The sequence below is a fragment of the Artemia franciscana genome, chromosome 4, assembly GCF_032884065.1.
Source record: "Artemia franciscana chromosome 4, ASM3288406v1, whole genome shotgun sequence".
NCBI lineage: Eukaryota > Metazoa > Arthropoda > Branchiopoda > Anostraca > Artemiidae > Artemia > Artemia franciscana.
Genome location: NC_088866.1, coordinates 23,376,913 through 23,396,796, shown reverse-complemented (window position 1 = coordinate 23,396,796; position 19,884 = coordinate 23,376,913). Strand labels below are relative to the sequence as shown.

Here is a 19,884-nt window from a genome sequence, read left to right as displayed (position 1 = left end):
TTTTTCCTTACTTCTTCTATTTCTAATAGGAAAGAAAACATCTTCTTGTTAAATCCTTTACTTACATACAAAAGATGAGCAGCTTCGTGTAATTCAACACACTAGCGTATTTTTAGGGGGGGGGTGAAATTTGTCATAAATGCGTCCAATCGGGTGCAATTTCACCAAAAATTCTTAGGCCTAACGGCCGAATTGCATTTATTCTCAAATTCTTTGTCACTCATTTATTACAAAAGATCGTCGAAAAAAAATCGATTCTGACTCCAGAAATCGAACGGATCCGTTACCTGTGCAGAAAAGCATCACCTAATTAGGTTAAAAAACAAGAGGCAGAAGGACAATGGAATGGAGAGGGGAGAGGGAAAAATAGCAAGAAATCTTACATTAGTGACATATAGTTTTATTTTCAAATTTCCCTTAACTTCTCCAAACTAGAATTCAGAAAGCTTTTCTCTAAGAGCCAACAGTAAGGCAAAGAAACACAAATTTCGTCCCATAAACCCTACCTAAACCGGGGACGAAAATTTTACATTTCTTTTGTTTTCTGTGACTTGCTTGACATTACTAAGATTTTTCTACATCAATAAGAATAGCAGAATTATACACCGCGGTTGTCAAATATCTCTAGCCCCCACTCTTATAGGCTACTGGTACTTACGACCTTTAGGTGGGACAAGAATGTATGCCTATAGTCACTTAAGACCCCCCATCAGATATCATATTTTATTCAGTTATCGATATGAAAATAAAAAACAAATAAAATGAAATATACCCTACTGATTCAACATGTTTAAAATGTATCACTAAGAAACATTCTGGTTTCCAGAGTTCTGTCGCTAGTTCTGGAACACTGCTTTCTAACAAAGTACCCAGCCACAGTGAAAGCCTGCTCACTAGGCACGCTTGTGGCGGGTACTATGAGGTGGTCCAGAGCCCAAGCTGTCAGCTCCGGAATGTGATTCTGACTCCAGAAGTCGAACGGATCCGTTACCTAGAAGAAAAGCATCACCTTAATTAGGTTAAAAACAAGAGGCAGAAGGACGACGGAATGGAGAGGGGAGAGGGAAAAATAGCAAGACCTCTTACATTAATGACATATAATTTTATTTTCAAGTTTCCCTTAACTTCTCCAAACATAGAATTCAGAAAGCTTTTCTGCAAGAGCCAACAGTAAGGCAAAGAAACAAAAATTCTTTGCCTTTTTCTTTCAGAAATTCTTTTCAGAAAGAAAAAAAACTTGTTTTTTCATATTTAATTTTTGAATGGTTTTGAATTAATACATGTTTGATTTTGGCTCTCCGCGAATGAATAATTAAAACAAAATTTGTCTTTTAATTTTTTTTTTTTGCTAAATGGCTTTCTCTTAGTTTTTATCAGACGATTTTGAGAAACAGAGTGGGAGAGGAGGCTAGTTAACCTCCAATTTTTCGGTTACTTAAAAAGGTATATAGAACTTTTAATTTTTAACGAACTTTTTTATTAGTAAAAAATATAAGTAACTTACAAATTAACTTACATAACGACTTCTGTTTTTATAGTTTTATTATGTATGCTGAGCAAAATAGCTATCTCAAAATTTTGATCCGTTGACTTTGGGAACAAATTAGCGTGGGAGGGGGCTAAGCATCGGCACTGTTTCTGTTTCTGAGAAAAACAGAAACAGAAAAATTAGTTAGAAAAAAAACAGAACAGAAACAGGTCAAACAAAAACAGGTGACCTGTTTCTGTAATCTGTTCTGTTTTTGGAAAAAACAGAAAACAGCTGTTAAAAAAAACAGCTGTTTTTTCCTGTTTTTTCCTTACTTCTTCTATTTCTAATAGGAAAGAAAACATCTTCTTGTTAAATCCTTTTACTTACATACAAAAGATGAGCAGCTTCGTGTAATTCAACACACTAGCGTATTTTAGGGGGGGGGGTGAAATTTGTCATAAAATGCGTCCAATCGGGTGCAATTTCACCAAAAATTCTTAGGCCTAACGGCCGAATTGCATTTATTCTCAAATTCTTTGTCACTCATTTATTACAAAAGATCGTCGAAAAAAAAATCGATTCTGACTCCAGAAATCGAACGGATCCGTTACCTTGCAGAAAAGCATCACCTTAATTAGGTTAAAAACAAGAGGCAGAAGGACAATGGAATGGAGAGGGGAGAGGGAAAAATAGCAAGAAATCTTACATTAGTGACATATAGTTTTATTTTCAAATTTCCCTTAACTTCTCCAAACATAGAATTCAGAAAGCTTTTCTCTAAGAGCCAACAGTAAGGCAAAGAAACAAAATTTCGTCCCATAAACCCTACCTAAACCGGGGACGAAAATTTTTACATTTCTTTTGTTTTCTGTGACTTGCTTGACATTACTAAGATTTTTCTACATTCAATAAGAATAGCAGAATTATACACCGCGGTTGTCAAATATCTCTAGCCCCCACTCTTTATAGGCTACTGGTACTTACGACCTTTAGGTGGGACAAGAATGTATGCCTATAGTCACTTAAGACCCCCAATCAGATATCATATTTTATTCAGTTATCGATATGAAAATAAAAAACAAATAAAATGAAATATACCCTACTGATTCAACATTTTAAAATGTATCACTAAGAAACATTCTGGTTTCCAGAGTTCTGTCGCTAGTTCTGGAACACTGCTTTCTAACAAAGTACCCAGCCACAGTGAAAGCCTGCTCACTAGGCACGCTTGTGGCGGGTACTATGAGGTGGTCCAGAGCCCAAGCTGTCAGCTCCGGAATGTGATTCTGACTCCAGAAGTCGAACGGATCCGTTACCTAGAAGAAAAGCATCACCTTAATTAGGTTAAAAACAAGAGGCAGAAGGACGACGGAATGGAGAGGGGAGAGGGAAAAATAGCAAGACCTCTTACATTAATGACATATAATTTTATTTTCAAGTTTCCCTTAACTTCTCCAAACATAGAATTCAGAAAGCTTTTCTGCAAGAGCCAACAGTAAGGCAAAGAAACAAAAAATTCGTCCCCTAAATCCTGCCTAAACCGGGGACGAAAATTTGTACATTTCTTTCGTTTTCTCGAAAGTAAACACAACTCATAGGCATTTTTTGGACTGATGATAATCTTTTCCACCTTCTACTCATCAGTGGAGGCCAAGAATTAACTCGCCCCCTTGGGAGTTGTGACTTCAGTTGGGAGGAAAGGTATGTTATGGGGATGAATGTTTGGTTACTTTACTCTAGTTTAAAATAAGCCAAATAATCATAGAATAAAATAAGTTGAAGGATATTATTCCGACTTTAAAGCGTCTGAACACGGTCTGGATTTTTCATAGCCTACAAAGAAAGCTTTGGAGCCTTTTCTTATCTGGCTGAAGGTATAGGAAGCTTCAACAAAGTAACAATCGAGCAGATTCTAACCCAATATCTAGACAGATTTCGAACTGCATTTGACTTACCGACTGCCCATTTCGCCTTCGCTCTACAAGATAAACGGGAACTCTCCTCGTAAGCTTTGACCACATTTTCGATGTTCAGTGCAGAGATGGAATTTGGTCTTTGCACAGAGGGCATCAGTCCTGCTTTATTCAAAAATCGGGAAAATTTATCATTGCCATCATTAAGGCTCTCAGGTTCCTGTATACATATCTCAACTGCACTGGGCACAAAGGAATCTTGTAAGCTGCTAAGTAAACATATGAGGGACTTTCTTGCTGCCACTCTTTCTTCTAAAGTCATTCGCTCATATGTACAAGGATCAAGATAAGCTGCACGCTGGTAGAGCTCCAACTTGAATCTAGGATTTTGCACAAAATACTTTTTTAACTGCATAAGCAGCTGATCCTTCAGGCGATTCTTAAGCGGCCTCGTCGATCTCGCTTCACAGAAGCTCACCAATCCCTTGATCAGCATGTATGCTTTGCTTGAAGTGGTGTAAGTGGACCCACTAGCCAGTTCGGTGGCCTCTTCAAAAGGGCCAGTCTTGCTCAGTAAGTTCAAGTTCTCTATTTTTCGCATTGCGAACATTTACATCATAAAATTTCTGTAGAGCAGATGTTCTGCGTAACGAGGAACTAATCATCACGTAAGTGCTATTCCAACGCACTTTCATATCATGAGGGATGTGACTACTAAGTCCTGTTTCTTTGCAAAGCCCTTCAAAGAGGTCGTGTTGAATATTTGACTTTTTTTTAGCAGCTTGAGTGTCCAACGCAACTTTTTGAGTGCACCATTGAGTGAGACTGAGTTTTCAATTTCAGTAAAATCATTTGCACCACTGGCCCATTCATCCCATTCAGTTTCTGTGTCGGAGTCGTACTCTTCCAAGTCATATGCATCTGAAGCAGTGTCAACAATGTCTGAATCTATGATATCAGGAAGGTCATTCTCTGTCAGACCAATCTCTGAGGAACATTGCTTTCTGCTAGTGCCTTGTTTGGGTTCACCTTCATCATCTGAATCACATTCCGGTGTTTGCTCTTCGTCAAAATTCATTTCCCCCCAAAATTTAAGGCCATTTGTGACACTGAGGTGGAGGCAGTGGCCAAAGCAAGATGAACGTTCAATTCCACCGATTTGACAAGCTTTTACGACGTTCGAGCCAGAATCAGTTACAACACAGAACAATTTGTCTTCAATTTCAAATTTCTTCAGGGCTACTCTGATTGCTGCAATTATATTTGCTGCTGTATGCTGAACCCTGAGACGCTTAAAGTGCCAGATGCAACTGTGACCTACCCATTTTCCACTGACTAGCTTGGGGTAATGTACTGTCTCTGCCAAGTATCCTCCCCCTGTATATGACCAGCAGTCAAATGTTATAGATACCTTTCGTGCCTGATTCATATCCAATTTCAGTTTCAACAGTTTCTTTTTCTTTGCTTGAAACATGCCTTTTTACGGTGCGACCCGATGGAGGCAAAATACCGCCTGTCAAGGAGTGTATCAGTCCACGCATGGCTTGCTTGTCAAAAATGGAAAGTGGTAACTTGTCTGCAAGTACTGTTCTTACACACTGTTTTGTCAATTTAAGTTGACTTCAGCGGTTGCGCAACATCAGAGAACGAATATCTCTAGTTCCTTTTCGAGAGAAAGAAAAATTGCTCTTTTGGTTCTTTGGCTGTTCTTCAGCTATCCCACATCCTGGCAATGAACCCTGTACTGTACGACAAATAACAGCTTCTGGGCCACTGGCAACATTATCCATGACCTGCCGTGCTGGTGCAGTAGAGGCAGATGACTGTACTTTCACCTTAATCTTATGAACATTTTCCAGGTGATTGACAAAAGTAGTTGAAGAACCTCCACTAGCCTTGATATTCTTTTTGCAAACCTTGCAGGTGATGCTGCATTTGTCTTTTGCACCATAATTAGCCCAAACTGGCTTTTTCTTTATGATTTTAGGTAAAACCACTAGCTCTTCATCAGAGGAAACATCCATGACAGTTTTGCAGTAGTACCTGAAAGTCATTTGAATCAGTTTTTTTTTTTTAATTACAGACAGGCATTTCTCCTACAAGAATTCCTATACACCTAGTCAGGGTGACTAATTTTTGCATACAATGTAGTTATCGACAATGTTGTGATGATTCTTTTGAAAAAAAAATTGAAAAAAAATGAATGTGATATTTGAATTCTGCTTGTCCAATTGTGTGGTACTAGGGATAAAATAAGTCTGAGTTACAGCATAGTACAAAAAAGAAAAAAAAAGGAAGAAGTTAAATGGGCTTGTGCTGTATCTGGAATGAGCTGACTGACAACAATAGGCCTAGAACCCTCCTGCCTACAAAAGTTCAAATAGACTAGCATGGCTGGTCTAATTTAACTATTCATAATTTTTACTTTTAGGATGCTTGCTCCAGCACACAAAATTAGACGAAGGAATGACTAATTTTTGCATACAATGTAGTTATCAACGATGTTGTGATGATTCTTTTGAAAAAAAAATGAAAAAAAAATCAATGTGATATTTGAATTCTGCATGTCCAATTGTGTGGTAATTGGGATAAAATAAGTCTGAGTTACAGCTTAGTACAAAAAAGAAAAAAAGGAGGAAGTTAAATGGGCTTGTGCTATATCTGGAATGAACTGACTGATAACATTAGGCCTAGAACCCTCATGCCTACAAAAGTTCAAATAGACTAGCATGGCTGGTCTAATTTAACTATTCATAATTTTTACCTTTAGGATGCTTGGTCCAGCACACAAAATTAGACGAAGGTTAGCAAAGAAATCAAGCTTCTAGTTTAGATTTCGCTATGATTTCTCCTGAATATCAAAGAAATTACTCTTCTTCTTGTTGACAAAGGACGATTTCGGTATCATGCCCGCTAGATAGCGCGGCATTCGAAAAAGAAGAAGGAAACAGATAAAAAAAACAGAAACGGAAAAAAAACAGATAAAAAAAAACAGAACAGAAACAGAAACAGGTCAAACAAAAACAGGTAGCCTGTTTCTGTTTTCTGTTCTGTTTTTTTTGTAAAAACAGAAACAAAAACAGACAAGAAAAACAGAAACAGTGCCGATGCTTAGAGGGGGCCTAGGTGCCCTCCAATTTTTCGGTCACACAAAAAGGCACTAGAACCTTTAATTTCCGTTAGAATGAGCCCTCTCGCAACATTCTAGGATCACTTGGTCGATACGATCACCCTTGGGGAAAAAAACTAACAAACAAACAAATATACACGCACCCACTATCGGTCTGGCAAAAAATACAAGGTTTCACATTTTAGTAGATAAGAGCTTGAAACTTCTACAGTTGGGTTCTCTAATACGCTGAATTCGATGGTGTGATTTTCGTTAAGATCGTGTGACTTTTAGGGGATATTTCCCCCTATTTTCCAAAACAAGACAAATTTTCTCAGGTTCCTAACTTTTGATGAGTAAGACTAAAGTTGATGAAACTTATATATTTAAAATAAGCATAAAAATCCAATTCTTTTGATGTGTCTATTAGTATCAAAATTCTCTTTTTTTTTTCAGTTTTTTAGCTTTTTTTAGTTTTTTAGTTTTTTTTTAGTTTTTTACCTTTTTTATTTTTTTAATTCTTTTTTTAGGTTTTTCTTTTTAGGTTTTTTAATTTTTTTTATTTTTTAGTTTTCTTTTTCTTCTTTATTTTTCAGACTTCATATGCAAACCCTCAACACAAAAATACATACAACTTATTTTTATATATATAGAAGGTAGTGTAACAGACATACAACTTTATATTTTTAAATATATAGATATATGTATATATATATATATATATATATATATCTATATATATATATAAATAAGTTGTTTGTTTGTGTGTCTGTCGACTGACGTCATTATAAGGATTGAGCTGTGTAACTTCATTGTCATGAAATAAGTTGTCTTCATGTTTGTTATGACGAGACTTAGTATATGACGTCATTACAAGCATTTAAGAAGACAGCTGTGCTACACAGGCCTAGTGTTTAAGAAGATCGTTCAACTGAACATTAAATTAAAAATGAGCAGCTCAGGTTTTTTAGTAAGTGTTATAACTGGCTCAGTAACCGGTGTTCTCATGGGGATCTTAAAAAAGATTTGGAAATCCTGATATAGACTTTGGCCTATATGGCTAGATGATTACCAGCAGAACTTTTGATCCAGTATTATATCAAATATGTATTGCCTAAAGTCCCTCCACTAAGTGTTTTCTGAGATTATAGGTTTCCCCTCCCAACCCCCTCCCCCAATGTCACCAGATTCGGTCGGGATTTAAAATAACAGCTCTGAGACACGATATCCTTCCAAACATCAAATGTCATTAAGATCTGATCAACCGTTCCTAAGTTAAAAATACTTCAATTTTTATAGTTTTCCGAATTAACGGGTCCCCCACTCTCCCCAGATGGTCAAATCGGGGAATCGCCAATTTCTAATTTGATCTGATCCGGTCCCTGATACGCCTGCCAAATTTCATCGTCCTAGCTTACCTGGAAGTGCCTAAAGTATAAAAACCGGGACCGACAGAATTTGCGATTGCTATATGTCACTTGGTTAATACCAAGTGCCATAAAAATTTGTGAAAAACTCAACTATTAAAAGTCAGTTACAAAGAAAAATTAATTTCGTCCAGAGCCAAACCAGAGCAAGCAGTCCCAACCACAAATCCAACAGCATGTCATAAGGGGTGCTCCCTCGTGCCCTCCTTGGATCCGCCCCTGTTTAGATTGAAAAATCTAGCTGTCATTTGAAGACTGGGCTGCTTTGAGGTGAAGATGCTTACATGAATGAATTTCAGATGCTTAAAACACATTTAATATATCTTAAAACCATATAACAAATATATCTACACAAATTTAGGAAACATCCATTGCGCTAATTCAGCCACATCAAGGAATTCTGACCACCTGCCAATGATCTTTCTTGAAAATGCAATTAAAGAGATTCAAACGAGAAATAAAACCTAGTAAGACCTGGATCGACTACTTGTGGTTGATAGTATATCTTTCTTTTAAGTTTTAAAACTTAGAAAGAACAGAAAATTTTCTGTATATGAAAGGGATTGTCCCTACCTCAACGCTCCGCTCTTTACGGTAAAACTTCATATGAGAATGTTTTCACTTAAGTTTTGATCCTTTTTAAGATCACTAGGGATCCCTTACATGCGCCCCCCCCCCTCTGAACTATTCTATGTCATTTCAAGGAGTAAATTCCGTCAATGATCACAAATGAATTTATAATGAACCCAATAATTAGACTGAAGATTTAATAGACTATTAATTTGCTATTTGAGATCCAATGACAGGTCTTCGTTTAAAAGGACGAGAGCCAAAAGATAAGAATCTAACTATTCTTGTCTGTTTAACACAAATAACAAAGCACCCGCGAGAAAGGTTAGTTATCAAAAGAATTATAGATAACAATTACACTTATGTAATATCATGTGGCTCGCCTCGGGTATTAGGTTCTGTCATAAAATTAAGACGTAATTGTGGGATTTTTGTTTTGGAAGAATCAAGGTTAACAGAATTAATAGTAGATATGAAAAGTTGCCATGTTGAGAAAAGAAACCACGTTGAAGGCTGTTGAGAAGATGATTCTGATCAAGATGCTCAATAACTGCTTTGTTGACAATATGTTCAAGAATCTTAACAACAACAACAGAGGCAATACTAATAAGCCAGCAGTTTTCTGCAGAATCTTTCCTCCTCTTTTTGTGAATGGGGGTGATATGTGCCACTTTCCACTCTGCATGAAGCTTTGAGCTATTAAGAGATAGTCCGATGAGCTTTGAAAGTGGGTATACTATTTCTGTTCTGCGTTCATGCAAGAGACGGGGTGGAGGCCATCTGGCCCTGCAGATTTATTTACATTCAAAAAAGCAAGTTGTTTTCAGAAGGGGGGGGGGTCAGAAATCTTGGAAAACGCTTAAAGCGGAGAGATCAGGATGAAACTTGGTGGAAAGAATAAGCACAAGTCTAAAATATATGACCGACATAACCGGAACTGATCCGCTCTCTTTGGTGGAGTTGGGGGGGGGGAGTAATTTGTAAAAATTAGAAAAAATAAGGTATTTGTAACTTACGAAAAATATGATATTTAGAAGGATCTGTTGCTTTAAAACTCTCGTTTTAAATCCCGATCAGATCCGGTGACATTGAAGGGAGTTCGAGGGGGAAACCAGAATTCTTGGAATACTTGAAAATTGAGGTATCTTACTAATGGGTGATCGGATCTTAATGAAACTCGATATATAGAAGAATCTGATGTCTCAGAGGCGCCATTCAATTTGAATCGGATGTGGGCACAAAGAGGGCTAGAGGTGGAAAAAGAAAGATTGGAAACCGGAAAATCTTGGGAAACGCTTAGAGTGGAGAGATAGGGATGAAACTTGATGGATAGAATAAGCACAAGTTATAGATACGAAATTGAAATAATTGTTTCGCGTCCGTTCTCTTTGGGGGAGTTGGGGGTTGTTAATTTGGAAAAACTAGAAAAATTGAGGTATTTTTAAATCAAGAACAGGTGACCGGACCTTAATGAACTTTGATATTTAGAAGGAACTCATATCTCAGATTTCTTATTTTTAAATCTTGACCAGATCTTTTGATATTTGGGGGAGTTGGAGAGGGAAACTGGAAATCTTGAAAAACGCTCGTAAATGTTGTAGATACGTGATTGACGTAACCGGACTTGATCCGCTCTCTTTGGGGGAGTTAGGTGGTAGGGTTCAGTGCTTTGGCTAGTTTGGTGCTTCTGGACGTGCTAGGACGATGAAAGTTGGTAGGCGTGTCAGGGAGCTGCACAAATTGACTTGATGAAGTCGTTTTTTTCCGATTCGATCATCTGGGGGGGGCTAAAGGGAGAGGAAAATTAGAGAAATTGAGGTAGTTTCAAGTTAGAGTGGGTGATCGGATCTTACTGAAATTTTATATTTAGAAGGACCTCGTGACTCGCAGCTCTTATTCTATATCCTGACCGGCATTAAGCCTCTGATTTTCCTTCTAAAGCAATCTATTGATTTTTAGAATTTTTCTGGAGCTCATACCATATGAGCTTTTGTCTCTTCCGACCTCGTTACAAGTGCCATATGAGCTCTTAGCTCTTGTTCATTATAGAAAAATGGGATAAGAAAAAGCAGAAGTAGGATTAACTGAAGAAATAATTCCAAATCTATCCTTCATAGCAGCTTCAATGTCACGGCTAAATTCAAAGGTTGGCCAATCTTCAGACTATGTTCAGGTAGTTATTTAATAAAGTTTTGCCCAAATTATGCGAAATGTTATATCCAATCTTCACATAAAGACTATAGGCTCCATTTTTTGCTAGTTGTCTGACAGGTATGTATACTCATTGTTTTTTCAATTGTTTCCATAGGCTCAATATATGTTGTCTGTTTCAGTTAATCTGTCATCCCCTTCAGAAAAAAATTGATGGTGTTTCTGACTGGTATTTCTCCCAGGATTTTGCATACAAAACATGAAGTCTGCAATGTATTGTTTATTTAAGATATGGACTTGCTGTAAATACAAAGACAAATGAACTTTCATTTTTTCTTATGCCAACTGGGATTTGGTATAATACTGTGATAAATGAGATTAGGCTCATTTCAAGAAATTATCTTTCACAAGCCTAAACGGAGTCAAAATTAGAAAACAAAAAGAAAAGTCAATAAACTGAAAAGAAGGAAAAATAAATTTGGTAAAATGAAGAATAAATGTTTTAAGAAAAAAATCATTTAATATTTGGCAAAGAATTCATGAACATTTTCTTGAATTTTAGTTAAAACTGTTATTTGATACGATGGGTAATATATAATTTAAAAGGCTAATTAAAACATAGATGGAGCAAATGGAGGAAGCTGTAACCTCCCTGTATTGAAAAAAAAATCGAGATGGTTTACATATATTTTTGTCACTTATGAATGTGCAAAATGTGTTTTTTTACCTTGAAGTATGACAACAATTGGGGACAGGATAGGTACAGGCTGAACAACGGTGTGGAGTGGGGGAATTTAAATAGCGAGTGACTTTTACGGGAAAGGTTTTCCATTTGGTGGCTTTATTTCTGCATTTTTTGAAAAATGGGAACATAATATAATTCTCCTGCCTTTTTATAAGCAGATAGTTCGGGACTTCAACCTCTTCAAAAACTATACACAAGGTTCGTCAGCAGGGGGGTAATTTCTCCGATTTCCTGGGGGAGGCAAAGTTGGAGCCAGTTTTCCCAATTCAAGTGGAAATGGCAGTAAAAATTAAAAAAAGAACTACCTAAAGGTAATTAATAAAGTTATAGCCCTATACAGGTAAATAAGTACTTGTAAACTGATCTGTTTTTATTGATGCTTGAATTATGCATGTTTATCTTAGTTTTGATGAGATTTTGGAAGAAATTAAATTTCAGCTGGGAGGGAAAACTAGGGTCTGGGGGGAAGCGGAGGCAAACTGAGGTCTGGGAGAGGCATTCTACTTTATTATTTGCAGATGTTACCAGAAGTTGTAAAGAGGAGGATAAGAGCATTGAAAAATCTTCAGCATGAAGCAATAGTAGAACAGGCCAATTTTTTCAATGAAGTTCATGAACTGGAAGTAAAATGCCATCAAAAGAATCTACCTCTCTACGAACAGGTAACTCTATTCTTGGAACCGTTATCTAATTCTTAATTTGACGAATTGATATTTAGCTACTAATGTCAACCCGGTAAACTCACTCATGTAAAATTTGGTTGCAAAACGCTCGATTATTGGGCAGTAAACACCTTGCTATTGGAAGAATGTGTCCTAGATCGTATTCTAATAATTGGGACAACTCTATATGACAGATAGAAGGAAGGAGTGCTGTAAGGGGGTCTAGGTGGATATTTTTTGGAGGGACATTATTTAGGATAATCATGCATATGTCTGCTAATATTTTATATAGCAATGACAACTTGAGACACTATGGCAATGATAGTTATTGAAGCCTCTGTCTGAATTGCCATATTTGTAATTGTTAATGAAGACAGTGGTCCTTAGTATTACCTATTCATAATGTTATTATTATTCGTTTTGTCTTTTTCTAAACAACAGAATTATATTATGTCATTATATTTTGTCATTCTTGTGGTTAACCATAGGTAAATACAAATCTGGCGCTTGGCAATGGTGGGGCTTCCAGGCAATATCAGTTCAGAAAAATTTTCCAAAATTATTTGCAGGTATGATGATGATACCAGCATATTGCCTTTATTTTACCACCGTATCTGCATATTTGCGGGTTGAATATGAGAATATGGACACATTTGCACAATTCAACAAAAAATGTTAGCTCAACTAATACACTTTTTCTTTTTTTATGTTAGCACATCCTCAAAAGCTCCGCTTTTGTTGTGTTTTAGAAAGAAAACGCCTAACGTCTGATAACATTTATAAGAGGAAATATAATTTCTAACTTTTATCTGAACGAAAAACAAAGAATGCTATAAATATTTTTATATTATTTGATTTATAGTCCAATCAGTATGCCAGAGCAAGAAGATATCGTGCTATGTTGAAATGTAAGACAGTAATCCATGTACTAGTTCAGTTTTGTTTTTGACAGCAAAGGCTTTTATGGCGATTAAAAAAATCTGTTAATCAATGAAAACTATAATACCTGTCTCAAGATTGCTGAACAGTCTTCGCTTCTCAGGTATAACTGAGTGTTCATTGCTTTCAATTTTTTAAATGCAGCTTTAATGTTAATTAAAGATTAATTTGTAAAATTTTACAGAGGCAAAAAATCGTTAATGGAGTCTACGAACCCTTAGAAGCTGAAATGCAGGAGAAGCTGGACAAAGAAAATGAGAATCTTTCAAAAGAACTGAAAGCCAAAGCTAAAATTGCTGAAAGTGAAAAGAACGAGGAAATATTTCCTGAAGATGTAAAAGGCATTCCAAAGTTTTGGCTCACTGTTTTGAAAAATGTTAATATCTTTAAAAACATTATACAGGTATACTTTTTCGTTGGTATTAATTTTGTTTCTTCTTTTTGTTTGTTTCAATCAGTTTACGTTTTTTTGTCTGATTTTATGAAAATCTATGCATCAATATAGGCCTATTAAATTTTTTATGTATTGCAAGGTCAGAAACAGAAACATGGTCTCCACAATAGCTGAGGAGAATCCAGTTCATTCCTCAAAAATAGTGCTGAAATTCTTGTTGTGGCTGACTAAAAAAAATTTCATATTTCCAACATTGGGAGTTTATTTTTGCACTAACTAAAGCTTTTTGATCATGCGGAATCAGTATTGTTGTGCTTCTTTTTCCTTGTTAAACACCGTTTTGCAATAAACAAGAAACCAAAGGAACCGGTTTTAGCTTAGGTCAGATAAGTAATATAAGTAAGTAAGAAAAATGTGATACTTACCAATACAAGGAACAGTCCTGAGAAGTATTTCAGCTTTCCCAGGACTGTTCCTTGTATTGGTAAGCATCACATTTTTCTGTGTTTGCCGATAGTGTATCAAAAACTTGTTTATTATTGTTGGTTTATTTGAGAATGTATATTTTCTGATGAAGGTTAGGTTATTTCTGATAGATGTTTTCTCGCGAATACTCTCCAGCTCTGAGAATGCATGCATTAGCTTAATTGTTACAAATGTGATGAGCTTTGGGTCAAATATGTCTGAGCTTACTCGCACTTCCGTGAAGGAATAAAATTGTTTGGTCTAAAATGTCTATTGTAAATATCTTGGGTGTTCAAGCAAGCTAGTGAACTAATTTAAATAGTCAATTGTACCCAATAAAACCTTTAATTGGTACCGTATTATCCACCAAAAAGAAAGAGACAGTAAATAGTTGGATAGCAATGAAATCTTACGGATCTTTGTTCCTCTACCTCATGGTGGTTAAAGATAAATGGCTCTATCCCTAAAACTCGTATTCTTTATGTATTAGATCACCAACTTAGTAAGAGTTCATCAGCAGTAGTATAAGTGTAAATTTAGTTTTTTACTTTTGACGGGTAAGATTTTAGTTGATAAATTCTTTAAATCAAAGTCCGTTAGGTTATCTGGCTGAAGTTTTGACTAATGGGTCTTACGCTTTTCTCTATGTCAACTTTGTATTTCTGGTCATTTCATTAATCTTTTCTTTTTTTATGGCACTTGGTATTAACCAAGTGACATAAAGCAATCGCCAATTCTGTCGGTCCCGGTTTAGCTACTTTAGGCACTTCCAGGTAAGCTAGGACGATGAAATTGGAAGGCGTATCAGGGACGGGACCAGCTTAAATTAGAAATAGTCTTTTTCCCAATTTGACCATCTGGGGGGAGTGGGGGCCGGTTAATTCGGAAAAAATAGAAAAATTGAAGTATTTTTAACTTGCGAACTGTTGATCAGATCTTAATGAAATTTGATGTTTGGAAGGATATCGTGCCTCAGAAATGTTATTTTAAATCCCTACCGGATCTGGTGACATTGGGGGGATATGGGAGGGGGAAACCTAAAATCTTGGAAAACACTTAGAGTGGAGGGATCGGGATGAAACTTGGTGGGAAAAATAAGCACAAGTCCTAGATACATGATTGACATAACTGGAATGGATCCGCTCTCTTTGGGGTGGTTGTGGGGGGGGGGGTCTGGTGATTGGACGTCCACAACTGCAGCACCTTCATCTGGAGTACCTTCATCAACTATATTCTGGTTCTGACTAAAATAATATTGTTTATTTTTTGCCCAATATTAATGGGTCTTGACTGTGTTGTGATAATTATTGTGATCTTATAACCAAATTACCTATAATAGCCATAAAAACTAAAGGTTTTTATTTAGTTTTCTATCCTATCCACCATTAACGTTCTGACTGAATCAATTAGGCATTTTTATTTCATGGATAGCAGGAGACAGAAAAGTCTATTTGTCGCACTAATCTTACTACACCCTGTACCGCTTACTGCACCTTTCCATAAATTTGAGCAATGTCAATACATTGCTTTATTTTTCAAATTTTTGTAATACTCAGAGCCCATCTCAAGCAACTTAATGTAGTTCTTAGTGCTTCTGGGCTATCTGCCCTTTACACACGGAACTTTCTATTTTTCAAGCAACTTTTTATTCTTAATGCTCGAATTTTCAGTCAAACTTTGAGAGGTCTGCTGGTGTATATCTTACCTTCACAATGTTTTCCTGGATCTGGTGCCGGAATATGTCAATCAAGACTAAGCTTTTTGTACAAGTGACTAGTCCTAAGTTGCTAAATAACACTGTTGTTAAAAGTGGATAATGAGGCTCTGATTGTGCTTGTCAAAGAATTGCGAAATTTGTGATTTTGAAAGAAATTAAATAAAAAAAACAAGTTTTTTTAACTGAAAGTAAGGAGCGACATTAAAACTTAAAACGAACAGAAATTACTTCGTATATGAAAGAGGCTGCTTCCTCATCAGCGCCCCGCTCTTTACGCTAAAGTTTGACTCTGTCTCTCAATTCTTCTTTTTAAAACAGTAAAAAACTTTAGCGTAAAGAGCGGGGCGCTGATGAGGAAGCAGCCTCTTTCATATACGAAGTAATTTCTGTTCGTTTTAAGTTTGAATGTCGCTCCTTACTTTCAGTTAAAAAAACTTGTTTTTTTTATTTAATTTCTGAACGTTTTTGAATCAATGCATGTTTTGATTTTGGCTCCGCAGAGGAATAATTAAAACGAAATTTGTATTTTTTGATTGATCGAATGATTTTGAGAAAAAAAGAGCGGGGGAGGAAGCCTATTTGCCCTCCAATTTTTTGGTTAATTAAAAAGGCAACTAGAACTTTTAATTCTTTACGAATATTTTTATTAGTAAAAGATTTACGTAACTTATAAATTAGCTTACGTAAAGAACTTTTGTATTCTCATATTTTTATTAAATATATGAGGGGGTTCGCCCCCCTTGTCAGATCCTCGCTCTTTACACTAAAGCCTAAATTTTGTCCCAATTCATTAAGAATGACCCCAGAATAAATAAACCGTAGAATAAATAGTTGAAATTACTAAAAATACTTTAGCGTAAAGAGCGAGGTATTAGGAGGAGGTGAGCCCTTCAAATGGGTAATAATTTCTGTTTGTTTTAAGTTTTAATGCTGTTCCTCACTTCCAGCTGAAAGAACTTTTTCGTATTTATTTTTTCATTGTTTTTTTTTTAAATAATGCTAGTAAATCCTGCGCTCTCTTCATGGAGATTTTCTTCCCCCATAACAAATTATCGATGCAAAGCTCCCCCAGCATATCCCCCTCTTCTCAACCCCTCCCCCAACCAAAAAAATCCTCCTGAAAACGCCTGTACACTTCCCAATAACCATTACTATATGTAAGCATTGGTCAAAGTTTGTAACTTGTTGCCCCTCCCATGGGGACTGTGGGGGAGTAAGTCGTCCCCAAAGACATAGTTATAAGGTTTTTCGACTACGCTGAATAAAATGGGTATCTCAGAATTTTGATCCGTTAATTTTTGTAAAATAATTAGCGTGGGAGGGGGCCTAGGTGCCCTCCAATTTTTTTGGTCACTTAAAAAGGGCACTAGAACTTTTCATTTTCGTTAGAATGAGCCCTCTTGCTACATTCTAGGACAACTGGGTCGATACGATCACCCCTGAAAAAAAAAAAAAAAAAAAACAAATAAACACGCATCCGTGATCTGCCTTCTGACAAAAAATACAAAATTCCACATTTTTATAGATAGGAGCTTGAAACTTCTACAGTAGGGTTCTCTGATACGCTGAATCTGATGGTGTAATTTTCGTTAAGATTCTATGACTTCTAGGGGGCGTTTCCCCCTATTTTCTAAAATAACGCAAATTTTCTCAGGCTCGTAACTTTTGATCCGTAAGACTAACTTGATGAAACTTATATATTTAAAATCAGCATTAAATGCGATTCTTTTGATGTAGGTATTGGTATCAAAATTCCATTTTTTAGAGTTTTGGTTACTATTGAGCCGGGTCGCTCCTTACTACAGTTCGTTACCACGAACTGTTTGAAAAAAATGAAGCGAAATTTGTTGATATTTCTCTGGTTGAAGTAAACAGTGTCCTTCCGGTTGAAGAACCAGAATCCTGGTTGAACTTACTTGAAGTAAGGATGCTAAGGTTGTTTTTAAACAGTTTATCAAAAACAATTTTCGTTTTAATTTTCACATTTTAATGTAAGTTTTTTGAATAATACATATTTTTTGGCTCTTGGTATTTACAGTGACATTTAGCAATCCCAATTTCTGTCTGTCGGTCCTGGTTTTGGTAGTTTGGGGACTTTCAGATAAGCTAGGACGATGAAATTCGGGAGGAACATCAGGGACCAGACCAGACTAAATTAAAAATAGTCCTTTTCCCGATTTGACCATTTGAGGGGGGGGGTGTTTAATTCGGAAAAATGAAAAAAAAACTAGTTATTTTTATCTTACGAACGGGTGATCGGATTTTAAACTTAATTAGAAGGATATCGTGTCTCAGAGCTCTTATTTTAAATCCCAACCGGATCTGGTGACACTGGGGGAGTTGGAGGGAGAAACCTGAAATCTTGAAAAACGCTCAGTTTTTTTCTTGTTTTTTTCTGGTGTATTGCTGAAGACGGCCCTTGGACATAGGGTTGAAATAACATTTGAATTGCATTCCACTGTTTGAAAAATTTCTCAATTGTTCCTAAGTTTTGTTTGTTTGATGTGAAAAGGCAGTGTGGTCTTCGTCGCTATTTAGTTAAAAATCAAAACATGCATTGATTCAAAAACGTTCAGAAATTAAATAAAAAAAAGAAGTTTTTTTAACTGAAAGTAAGGAGCGACATTAAAACTTAAAACGCACAGAAATTACTTCGTATATGAAAGAGGCTGCTTCCTCATCAACGCCCCGCTCTTTACGCTAAAGTTTGACTCTTTCTCTCAATTCTTCTTTTTAAAACAGTAAAAAACTTTAGCGTAAAGAGCGGGGCGTTGATGAGGAAGCAGCCTCTTTCATATACGAAGTAATTTCTGTGCGTTTTAAGTTTTAATGTCGCTCCTTACTTTCAGTTAAAAAAACTTGTTTTTTTATTTAATTTCTGAACGTTTTTGAATCAATGCATGTTTTGATTTTGGCTCTCCGCAGAGGAATAATCAAAACAAAATTTGCATTTTTTTTTTTTTTTTTGGCTCAATGGCTTTCTCATAATTTTGATCGAATGATTTTGAGAAAAAAAGAGCGGGGGACGAAGCCTAGTTGCCCCCCGATTTTTTGGTTAATTAAAAAGGCAACTAGAACTTTTAATTTTTTTACGAATCTTTTTATTGGTAAAAGATTTACGTAACTTATAAATTAGCTTACGTAAAGAACTTTTGTATTCTCATGTTTTTATTACATATATGAGGGGATTCGCCCCATCGTCAGTACATCGCTCTTTACGCTAAAGCTTAAATTTTATCCCAATTCATTAAGAATGACCCCCTGAATCACAAAAGCCGTAGAATAAGTAGTTGAAATTACTGAAAATACTTTAGCGTAAAGAGCGAGGTATTAGAAGGAGGTGAGCCCCTCATGGGTAATAATTTCTGTTTGTTTTAAGTTTTATTGCTGTTCCTTACTTCCAGCTGAAAAAGCTTTTTCACTTTTATTTTTTAATTGTTTTTTTTTTTTAAATAATGCTAGTAAATCCTGCTCTCCCCTCGTGGAAATGTTCTTCTCCCATTACAAATTCTCGAAGGAAAGTTCCCCCAGCATATCCCCCTCTTCTCAACCCCTCCCCAAAACCAAAAAAATCCTCCTGAAAACGCCTGTATACTTCCCAATAACCATTACTATATGTAAGCACAGGTCAAAGTTTGTAACTTGTTGCCCCTCCCACGGGGACTGTGGGGGAGTAAGTCGTCCCCAAAGACATAGTTATAAGGTTTTTCGACTACGTTGAATAAAATGGCTATCTCAGAATTTTGATCCGTTGACTTTGGGAAAATAATTAGCGTGGGAGGGGGCCTAGGTGCCCTCCAATTTTTTTGGTCACTTAAAAAGGGCACTAGAACTTTTCATTTCCGTTAGAATGAGCCCTCTTGCAACATTCTAGGACAACTGGGTCGATACGATCACCCCTGGGGAAAAAAAACAAAAAAAAAAACAACAAAAAAACAAATAAACACGCATCCGTGATCTGCCTTCTGGCAAAAAAAATGCAAAATTCCACATTTTTGTAGATAGGAGCTCGAAACTTCTACAGTAGGGTTCTCTGATACGCTGAATCTGATGGTGTGATTTTCGTTAAGATTCTATGACTTTTAGGGGGCGTTTCCCCCTATTTTCTAAAATAACGCAAATTTTCTCAGGCTCGTAACTTTTGATGAGTAAGACTAAACTTGATGAAACTTATATATTTAAAACCAGCATTAAAATGCGATTCTTTTGATGTAGCTATTGGTATCAAAATTCCATTTTTTAGAGTTTTGGTTACTATTGAGCCGGGTCGCTCCTTACTACAGTTCGTTACCACGAACTGTTTGAAAATCAAATGTTCAAG

The 19,884-nt window shown here is 36.2% G+C and overlaps 2 protein-coding genes and 1 long non-coding RNA gene across 7 annotated transcripts in view; 1 reads left to right on the top strand and 2 right to left on the bottom strand.

Annotated features, from left to right (window-relative positions):
* LOC136026170 (RING-type E3 ubiquitin-protein ligase PPIL2-like) overlaps positions 1–19,884 on the bottom strand; it is a 193,602-nt gene that overhangs the window by 37,718 nt on the left and 136,000 nt on the right. The window lies entirely within an intron of this gene.
* Positions 820–19,884, bottom strand: part of LOC136026168 (uncharacterized) — an 89,319-nt gene continuing 70,254 nt past the window's right edge. Inside the window, exons 1-3 of one of the 2 annotated variants that reach the window (XR_010617221.1) lie at positions 6,149–6,272; positions 2,570–2,787; positions 820–991 (exon numbers count right to left, since the gene is read on the bottom strand). This is a non-coding gene — a long non-coding RNA (uncharacterized LOC136026168). Of the gene's footprint in view, positions 992–2,569; positions 2,788–6,148; positions 6,273–19,884 lie in introns of those variants that run through there. The other variant, XR_010617222.1, reaches the window with a different exon arrangement.
* The window catches only part of LOC136026167 (nucleosome assembly protein 1-like 1), a 53,480-nt gene continuing 44,111 nt past the window's right edge, over positions 10,516–19,884 (top strand). For both annotated transcript variants that reach the window (XM_065702485.1, XM_065702483.1), the window contains exons 1-3: positions 10,516–10,663; positions 11,905–12,048; positions 13,172–13,390. In XM_065702485.1, the coding sequence (XP_065558557.1) occupies positions 10,616–10,663; positions 11,905–12,048; positions 13,172–13,390 (411 nt within the window). In that variant the 5' untranslated portion in view covers positions 10,516–10,615. The remainder of the gene's footprint in view (positions 10,664–11,904; positions 12,049–13,171; positions 13,391–19,884) is intronic.